Source organism: Merops nubicus, unplaced genomic scaffold (genome assembly GCF_000691845.1).
Source record: "Merops nubicus isolate BGI_N331 unplaced genomic scaffold, ASM69184v1 scaffold17897, whole genome shotgun sequence".
Taxonomy (NCBI): Eukaryota; Metazoa; Chordata; class Aves; order Coraciiformes; family Meropidae; genus Merops; species Merops nubicus.
The window spans coordinates 19,193-29,316 of NW_008621224.1; the positions used below are offsets into that span (position 1 = coordinate 19,193).

The following is a 10,124-nucleotide window of genomic DNA, read 5'->3' on the forward strand; positions in this document are numbered from 1 at the left end:
TGAGTGGGGGTCACTGGTGATGGAGAGAAGGGAAGGGAGGAAGAGTTTTATTTGTGGCTCCAAGCAGGGAGGGGGTAAAGCAGTGTTTTGGGTTTCTTACACTGCAGCTTCTATCAGTTTGGTGACTCAAATGAATTACAGCTTCAAACGTTGCCCTTGGCAGGGAATTACCCTAATGGATACGTGCCAAGCAGCACTGCTACAAAAAAATTCTTCCTCCTGCACCTTCTCCCTCCCTTCCTCATCCCCCCCATCCCCTTCTCCTTCTCTGGCCACCCCTCCTCGCTAGCATGTTACTAGTGTAAATCTGACCTATGTGCCACTAGACCTGATTCTCATCCCTGCCTGGGTTTGTGCCACCCAGATTTATTCCAGAGCATTTGGGGAGAGAATTGAATCCACTTGCCTTGAGCATCAAAACAACAAGGAACTAATAAGTATTTATATTTCTATTTATGTATGCTATTTATGAGTGTATTTATGGCTTTGTGGGTGCTCAGAATATCCAAAAAAAAGGGTGAATGTTTCTCTGTATTTATTCAATAACTTATCCACCGAATAAAATCCGTATTTTGTTTAAAAGAATGTTGGTTTTTGGCAGCTCAAAATGAAAGCAGACAGAGGTTTGCACAGCAGGAGCACTGAGAGATTTCAGCATAGATCAGGCTTTTTCCGGTGCAGTGACATGAGTAAGAGGGAGGGCAAGAGAACTTGCAGCCTAAATACATGAAAAGATGCCAAAAAGGGCTGAAAGTGGTGAAGTGAGGTTATACAGGCAGTGCTGGGGGAGTTGGGAATGGAGCCAGGTTCTCTAGACCTTGGGGATTGCCTCTAGGGATGGGGGGAAAGAGGTGGGAGAGATCACGTTGCATGGCTGCAGCCAAAATTTGGGATGGAGGTCTGGCCTGGTTTGTGTGAGGTGGGAAAGCCCTGGCCTATCCCCTGCCAGATAAGATGCCATCCTTGTAGGCCACCTTCTCTTCACCAGCTGGGTGGTTGGCTGAGCAGCAAGGCAGGATGGCTTCATCTCAACACCTCTTAGCCAACCAGATATTAGGTGTTGGGCTCAAAGTGGTGGATAAGGATCCTTGAAGGCTGAGGGATCAAGGAATAAACACCTCCAGAGCAGGTTTACCCATTGAGCTGAGGTGTCCTGACTCAGGAATGGAGGAACTGACCTTTCCCTTGGCTGTGTAAGGAGCACAGCCCAGCAAGACTCATTAATATTTTATTAGATTGCTGCAGTGTTGCTTTTCTTTTGACTTTACTCATCTTTCATCCAGAGCTGAGCCAGAGTTTCAGATCTCGGACTTTGGCTCCTGCTCATGGAGGTTTTTAGGCTGTATTTCCTTCTCCACCTGCGTTTTAACCAGGGCAAACCTGAGCGTCAGGAGTTTTGTATTTCATTTCACTTTAAATTTCACTTTAAATTAGAATCATAGAAACGTTTTGGGTAGAAAAGGACTTTAAGATCATTGAGTCCAACCATTAACGCAGCACGGCCTGGTCACCACTAAACCATGTCCCTCAGCACCACATCTACACATCTTTTAAATACCTCCAGGGATGGGGACTCCACCACTGCCCTGGGCAGCCTCTTCCAGGGCTTGGTAACCCTCAAGGGGAAGAAATTGTTCCTCATGTCCAACCTAAACCAACTTGAGGCTGTTTCCTCTTGTCCTATCTCTTGTCACTTGGGAGAAGAGCCCGACCCCCACCTGGAGCAGGTAGACTCTGAGTTCCCTCCCCTGAGTAGGTCAGACAGGCCGTTAGGTTGAAATGACTCCCTTGGTGCTTGTTTGCCAAGTTGGGTGTATTCCCTGCCCCGTGGGTCACCGGGAGCCTCTTCAACAAGCCACGGGTAGGAAGGTGGGGAAACCATCTCATTCAGTGACAAACACATCCACTCATTTGTGGCAGCAGCTGTTTCGTTATGACCACCAAGCTCTTCATGTGGTGGAGCACAAACCCATGGAGGCGTCTTCTACTCGCTCTTGTGTAACACCAGCTCTCCTCTTACAGTAACCACTGACCAGGAAATCACACACTGCACACCCTGCTTCTTACTCCTGACCTATTTCTCTTCCTCTCTCTCTAAATCTAGCTCATGGGGTTGTCCTCACTTGTTTTGTGGGGAGAAAACTACCCTACAGCCATAATTATTTTGGCGTTGAGTTCGCTCCTCTGCCGACGCTCCTAACACTCATCGTCTTAACTTAAGAGTTAAGATGCTGTGAAGTAGTTAATTAAGGCAATTCAAGGCAGCTAATTAAGGAAGTCTCATCCGTGGGTCATGAGGTTTTGCAGCCAGCTCTAGCAGCTCCAAACCACACACCTCTCAGCAAGACAGGAGCTTCGACGTGGGGATTGTTGCTAAATAAAACGAGCAGCGAGGGTGATTTCCTTCCAATGGCAGCATTCTTAGAGTGCAGCTGGTGGTAAATACCAGCCTGGTCGTTTTGCAGGTGTTGGCTTTTGTGATGAGGTAGGTGGTTGAGTTTCATTCCCAGCAATCTAAGAACATGGCAAACAAGTGGATGCTTCTTGTAAGCAGCACAGTCATATCACCACCAAGAGCAAGTACGGTTCACAGTTGAGGACAAGCCTTTGCTAAAGGCTTTGCTTGGGTGTTTTTGCCCCTTGCAGCAATGGGACCAGCTCCTGGATGGCCAGTTGAGCATCTCTGGCTGTGAAATGTAGCTTAGAGCAGCCTTTAGGCACTCAGTTTTTTTCCCAGCAGGAGAAGACACAGCTGCAGGTGTAGCAGCAGACCCACAGTGTCTTCACACAGCCTAAGCAACCTACAGTCACAGGTGGGTACCTGAGCCTCATGGCCTCCCTCACTCCTTTCCTCTTCTTCCTGCCTCTCTCTAACCTCCCTTCCCTGCTCTCTTGCTCAGTCCTCCCCTTGGCTGTGCCTGGTTTGGTAGCTCAAGCAGGGATTCCGTTGTGTAGCAGCTCTCATGAGGTGTTGGAGGGACCATACTGCAGAGAGCCCTGTGTTAGCATGGGCTGGGAGGTGCAGCAGTGATGTGAGCCTGGGTAGATGCCTGCTTCCAGACCCGTGCTTTGCTCTCTGCATTCATTGGCCTGAAGGTGAGAGTCAGGCTTCTTTGGACCTTTGACAACAGGCTGATGCTGCTGGGGGTGTTCAAAGGGGCTGCAGAGCAGGTCAGCCTATTCCACAAAATCATTGCTTTCAAAAGTGAACAGAAATTAAATATATAAATAGTGCAAAAGCTGCAACCTAAAAGATTAAAAAAACAAAACCAAAACCAAACAACCACCCAATAATTTTTTGTGTTTGTGTTTGGTAAACCAGAGGAGCAATGGCTTGATAACCCAGAGTACAACGTGACTTGGTGAGAGCTGGACCTAATAGACTGAATTTTAAGGGGATGAGCAATTTTCTGGTCAGCCCTGTGGGGGCCTGTGGTTCAGTGCCAGCATGATGATATAGTTGATGGGTTGAATTTCCTTATCAGCTTGAGTTCTGGCTGTCTTGGAAGCTGGCCTGACAGATCAGACAAGAAACCTGCTCCTGTGTCACCATCACGGGGTAAAATGGGAGACTTGCCTTGATCTCCTTCTTTCATCTCCTCCTCATTCTTCCTCTTATTTCTTTGCTCTGGGAGATTATTTTTAACCTTGTGCATAAGAAACATCTAGAGGAGTGAGTCAAGTCTGTATCTTCTACAGCAAAACCCTGCTTAAAGTGTTTGTGGTTGCCTGATACTCCTTGGCAGGGCTGTTGGTGGGGATGGAGCTCTGTGCTTGGTGCTGGCTTTCAGGAGCTGAGAAGATGTCAGCAAGGGTCAGAAACAAGCCACACTTTCTGTCTTTGCTACTCACAAAAACATCTTCTCTCTTTGTTCATTATTCTCCACACTTCCAGAGCTGGATGGTGGCAGCATCTACAGTTCTTCAGCTCCTCAGATAAATCCATTACTTTTATTTTACCCTTTAAATTAAACCTTTAAGGGTTTGTAGTGATAGGACGAGGGGTAATGGGTTCAAACTGGAAGAGGGGAGATTTAGATTAGAAATTAGGAAGAAGTTCTTCACTGTGAGGATGGTGGGGCACAAATTGCCCAGGGGAGTTGTGGATGCTCCATCCCTGGATGCGTTGAAGACCAGGTTGGATGGGGCTTGGAGCAACCTGCTCTAGTGGGAGGTGTCCCTGCCCATGGCAGAGGAGTTGGAACTAGATGATCTTGCATGTCCCTTCCAACCCAAACCATTCTATGATTATTTTTCTTTTGGGAAGCTAGCTCAGTTTTTCCACAGTTTTCCTCATTTTTTTTTTTTCTTAATGTAACTTCAACAAAAGATTAAAAATCTCTTTCATGCTTTTTCTGGAGTCACAGCCTCGGTAGGCTCTACTCAAAATACTATTTTCTGGGCACAGCTTTCTATGAGTGAGTTTTGGTGGTTTTACCAGTACAAAGTTGTGTGCTTCTGTTTTATCTGAGTTCTTAACAAGCACAATATGTTTCTGTCATGACCAAGGTTCCTGTTCCAGTAAATGAATAGAGATGGTTTATCTTCTTTCTAACTTGCTTCTGTAATTTTGGGGGTTTGCTTTTTATTTTAGTACCCCTGGCCTCCTGCACTTGGTGAGGATCACCAGACAGTTGAATCTGTATCACCTTTTACAAGCATCTGATATCTGTCCAGATTGCTTTGATAACTGGCAATGATGAATGTGGTTATCTGATTATTTGCTACACAAATCCAGGCTCAGACTTGCCTTTCTGCTGGGTTTTACTCAGAGTTTCTCAACAATCTGGCTGCTAAGCTGCCGCTGCTCAGATTTTACAAACTGACATGAAATTATGGCAGGGAGCAGTGCTGGACTGGAAATCTTTGTGTTGAAGAGGGTTTGGCAGCAATCTTCCCCTTCCCCTCACATGATGACATCATTAAAGGACATCAAATAAGCAGGAATTTGCACTGAAACTCCTCAAAACAAGAAAGATCCAGCTTCACCTGTCGAACCCCAAACTGATAGGTGTTCATGGGTGAAGGAAGGGTCCCCCTCTGGCTTCCTAACATGGTCATTCCTGACTATAGTCAGGAACATTTGCCCAGAGAAAAAAAAATGGCACTGATTAGGTGACCTCATGGCAGGGTGCACTGATTTGGAGCTATTCTGCACCTTTCCAGCAGAACACAGCCATGTTGAAGGAAGACCTCTTGGCTCACGATGCCAGGAGTTACAAGAGAACTTGCAGCAACAAAGAAAACAGTCCTGAGGTGAAATGAATCCAGGTGATCAAGCTGTTAAACCCTTCTGCAGCAGCAAGTGCAACCTCCAAGCAGCTTGCAGAGCTGAGCATGAAGTTGGCATGAGGTCATGTAAATCAGAAAGGGTTGTGTCCTAAGGGGCAGACTTAATTTGGTCAGTAGATAGACCAAGGGAGAATGGCACTGCTGGGAGAGGGACCAGAGCATCTTCACAGCCCGTGAGCAGAGAGCCTTCAGCATCTGGGCACTCCGACTGCGTCATCCCTTGCTGACCTGGTTCTGACTTTTTCCACACTGCAGCTGTCTCAGCATTGTCACCTAGTCCCCGTTGCTCATGTGCCAGCTCCAGCTAATGGCACATCACTGCCAGGTACTAAAGATTGGGGCTTAGAAGTGACCTGGGCTGCTGTAGCAAGTGGTAGGACGTTGAGAGGTTATCTGATGGACAAGGCAGGCAGCTCTATTGCAGTCTTCCTGGAGTGGTATTTCTATAGCTCTCTGAAAACCTCAAAGGATGAGTGCTCCTCACTCTTTGGTTTTTGGTTTGGTTTGGGTTTTTTTGGCCGTCTGTTCCCCTGCCTAATATTTTTGGGACGGGCAGCTGGGTGAACTTCAGGATCTGCAGGAGACCTTAAGGAAGAATAGCTGGAGATAAGGTAGGAAATGAGATAAGTTAGGATCACAACTACTACTAGATGCCTGCCTATGAGTGAAGTTATATCAGTGTTTGAAGGCAACCAAACATGTGGACAGAGGTTCATCGTTGTGATTGCAGATACTGTAGTCAGTAGTTAATAACTTAATTAATGTTTCCCTATCAATGCTTATTATTTATAAATGCTTATCAATATCTAAGGGGTGGGAGTCAAGAGGCTGGGGCCAGACTCTGCTCAGTGGTGCCCAGTGACAGGACAAGGGACAATGGACACAAACTGGAACCCAGGAGGTTCCATCTGAGCAGGAGGAGAAAATTCTCTGCTGTGAGGGTGGCAGAGCCTGGAGCAGCTCCAGGTTTGGAGATTCCAAACCCACCTGGCTGTGATCCTGGGCACCCTGCTGTGGGTGACCTGCTGGAGCAGGAGGTTTGAATGAGATGATCCCCAGAGGTCCCTTCTATCCCTTGCTTTTTTAACCCAAGCATGCTTTACATCAACCCACCTGCAGCTGTAGACCCCCACCCTCACAAGTCCCCTCGTGGTCATGGGAGAAGTGCTGCTGGCAGTGAACATGTTGGAAGGACACCAGGATGGAGAGAATCATGACTGGTTTTGGCAGTATGTGGTTAATCATTCCAATGACCCACTCAGCTCCCTCATGTGATTTTCCTCGTGTACCAGAGACCCTGCTCTGCAGAAAAGGTGTTGCAAAGGGTTAGACTGAAAGTCACAGGTGACATTGGCTCAAAGTTAAACCTCAGCTGTGGAAGTGTCCTCACCATTTTAGGGCAGGGAGTTTCTCTACCCCCAAAGAAATCACTGGTTGCAAATTCCTTTCCAGTCAGTTGGGTAACTAGCTGCCTGCTGCTTCTTTTGCTGCTCTGTCGTTAATGTGAATCTCTTGGGTGTCACTAGGTAAATAATTTTCCTTCAGGTATCTTATTTTATCAGTAAAATGGTGGTGATGATACAACCTCTATTTTTTCTGCGGGCTTTCTGTTCCAGTGCAGCAGAGCTAGAGAATCTCTATCAAGAGAATTTTAGGGTTTAGCACCATGCAGATCACCTTTATGGTCATAATTGAATGAGTTGATTTCTTGCCTTATCAAAAAGACTTCTTCAGAAAGAGAGGAGAACACCACAAGGTCATTTATTAGATTTTTATTACGCAAAGATAAATAAACAGATACATTATTACCAACTTCTCCATCAGTATAAATAGAATTACATAAATAGGCATTTCAAAGTGTAAATTAAAGATGTGTAAAGAGTTCCCATTGTTTTTTCCACCAAGCACATAAAGGTGTCCAGATTCCAAATTGATAAAGTTCAAGATTTTTTTTTGAAAAATAGATATATATTTTTTTTAAATGGGATGTCTCAATTTTTAATTCATGGAGACTGAACGTGGGCCCTTCATTTCATTGCTGATCATCTCTTCTCCATGTCTCCCTGCTCCTGCTTTAAGCCTGGTGTCGGATCAAGGGGGTGACACACGTGCAGCCCACAGTGATTACTTTCTTCTCCAGTCGGAATGACTGGTGGCAACCCTTCTTCTCCCTCCGGAGGACGAGGATCTCCTGCTTGATGGGGACGGAGTTGAGGCTGTGGTCCAGCTGCCCGTTGGAGGTCACGCACCTGGAGTGGCGGCACTTGGCATCAGCGATCATCTGGGGGAAGCGGTTGTGGTCCTCATCGATCCTGTAAGATGGCAGGGGAGGAAGGGTTTCAAATGGAAATGCTGCTGCATCTCCTGAGACGTGGTAGGATCACTATAGGCTCCCAGCTTTGGAACCTGTTCCTCCTGGGAGATTACTGATGAAGGGGCAGTAGACCTTCCACCACGGTAGATTTTTTAGGAAATAAAGTGTGTATAAATACTGCAAGTTTGGAAGTGTTAGACAAGCATGCCAGGACTCCATGCAACTGCCTTTGCAAAGAACTTCCTTCAAATGGACACTGACTTTGAAAGACTGGTTAGAAATTCTTTGACCTTCCCAACATGTCAGACTGAATAATGGAACCAAGGACCTTCAGCTCTGCCTAAAACCATGAAACATTCATAGGGCCTGATGCTGATGTTATTAAACCACCGTTGAATCGGGTGTAATGTTGACCCTCTGAGGTATTTTTCATGATAACACTTGCTCCCATACACAAATAAATAAATTAAATTAGTAAAATAATTTGTTTTGCCTTCTGTATGTTGTCCTAGATCATGTATTTGCTCTGTGCTCCCTTCTGTATTGGTAATCTTTCAAAGAGGATTATATGGATGGTGGATAGCCCCTTATTTCCAAGAGCTCCCAACAGCAAAGGACTGAAGATAAAAGATGTGGGTGTAACCTCAGCATAATTCTTGACCTTTGCAGCCAGTGTATTTCTAGACCACAAGGCCTGAGATCATACCTGTAATCCCATGGAGCCAGAGAGCGGCTGCTGACATCCAGGCTCGCTTTGGTGTCCTGGTTGGTGTTGCTGATGCTTATGTTGACTCTCACAGTCTGAGGGAATTTTGAGTCTTTTTGGGTCGGGCATCCAGCGTATGCTTTCTTGAAGAGGTTCTCTGCCCTGAGTCCGGGCTCTATCCCCTTCCCGTAGGCTGAAGTGCTGGCTGACAGCATGGCCAGCAGCATGAAGAGCAGTGATCTGAGCTGAAGACAATGATTGCATTTAGGACACAAGGCAGGTACAGGCTCAACAGCTCTCTCGTGCATGGAAATTCATCCATGCTCAGCCTAGCTGGTAGTCAAAGCTCATCCTGCAGCTTGGAGTCACGATGGAGGGATGTCCCATGTGTCCCATCCACTCTTGCTTTGATTGACTAATTCTTACAGGTATGGTAAAGAGTTGTAATTTGATGATGAAAAAAAAATTAAATGGCAGAAGATAATCTAACACAGGAGACAGCAGAAAGGATATAACAAAAAAAAGACCCTAAGGTTGAGTTGTCAAGGTAATTCTTGACTCAAAATATGTTTCAGTAGCCCACTTGGCTGATATACCCACTCAGCCTCATTGCTGCCCCATGCTGGTGCTGTTCAGAAATCTCCAATTTTAGTTAATTTCCGTTATGAATGCTTTAAACAATCATTTTCAAGTCAGTGAAATTCCCCATTTCTGACAAAATTTAAATATATCTCTGTCAAACTTGGAGGAAAAAAAAACAACAGAAAGCAAGTTCTTACCAGAGAAGCACAAAGGACTGGAGACATCTTCTTTCCTTCTCTTACTGCAGCCGATGCCTGTGCTGGGCTCTGTCGAACTGAAGGTGATCAGGCTCATTTGCTGATGGACTTTTTATAAGGGCTTCTGTGCTGTCCTAGTTAATTTGGAGTAGGTGTGGGTTTGTTTTTTTTTTCCCAACCTTCACTGTGGTTTCTGACCATAACTTAAATTAAAAAGTGTGTGTATATATTCCATTAACGCAGGTGGAAGACAGGATATGGGCTCACCCTTTCTTAAGATGTGTAGATGATGTCATTGGTTTAGCCATGTCACTCAAGTAGCAACAAAACTCAACGATGATGTGAGAAAACCACCGAAAAAATTGGCACGGGGTGCAGCAAGAGGGTGCAGAGTGTGTGATTGTCAACGGGGACTGGAGTCGTCATCTGGTCAAACCTGAGCTGATGCTCTTCGTGGTCTTGACTTGGGATGCCAGATTGGGTCTCCTTGGTCAGTCTGATGTCTTTTCATCCTGAATTGGGCAGGCGTTGGGCAGTTGGCCCCATCCAATTGCTCTCTGGTGGTTTCCATGTGCTGTCACTTGTCTTGATGCCTAAGGAGCGAGGTGGCTTTTCAAGCTCTTATTTTTCCTCAAATTTCTTTAATTTGAGGATCAAATTTGAGGATCCTCCATTTGAAGATCGGGCTGGTTGTAGCCGTGTTTACACCTCAGGTATAATATGTCAGTTTTGATCAGAATGTTTCTAACAGTGAGTTCCCCAATTCAGTCACTCTCCATCTGCGACTAAAACCCCCTGAATGTTGGTTTTGAGCTTGCCACTTCTTAATTTCACTTCAGGCTCTTGCACTGTGAGACAGGGCTTTGATCCTAAGGGAAAAAAACAGTCTGGAAAGTGTGATGGATGTAGTTAAACTTTCAGTTCTCAAATGAGGGAGAGGACAGAGGAGTTCAAGAAGGCTGTAGGTGCAAAATGGAAACTGGAAGGAACTGCAGGCATCTCCTCCTGTAGAAGTGAAAGTATTTTTGCCGAC

The 10,124-nt window shown here is 45.8% G+C and overlaps 1 protein-coding gene across 1 annotated transcript; it reads right to left on the bottom strand.

The window, feature by feature from the left end:
• Positions 1-7,358: 7,358 nt before the first annotated feature.
• LOC103776881 (interleukin-17F-like) lies at positions 7,359-9,118 on the bottom strand. Its single transcript, XM_008944407.1, has 3 exons — positions 9,092-9,118; positions 8,313-8,557; positions 7,359-7,604 (listed from the first exon to the last, which is right to left on the bottom strand). Exons 1-3 carry the CDS (start codon positions 9,116-9,118, stop codon positions 7,367-7,369), a joined length of 510 nt encoding a protein of 169 aa, XP_008942655.1. The 3' UTR covers positions 7,359-7,366.
• Between the last annotated feature and the right edge of the window lie 1,006 nt (positions 9,119-10,124).

What these genes read in the sequence shown, in the direction of transcription:
- LOC103776881 (XM_008944407.1), bottom strand. Translation starts at nt 9,118, where the DNA reads ATGTCTCCAGTCCTTTGTGCTTCTCTG. An exon ending in CAGTCCTTTGTGCTTCTCTG is followed by an intron (nt 8,558 to 9,091) that starts GTAAGAACTTGC and finishes CATTGTCTTCAG; the next exon opens with CTCAGATCACTGCTCTTCAT. An exon ending in CTGGCTCCATGGGATTACAG is followed by an intron (nt 7,605 to 8,312) that starts GTATGATCTCAG and finishes GCCATCTTACAG; the next exon opens with GATCGATGAGGACCACAACC.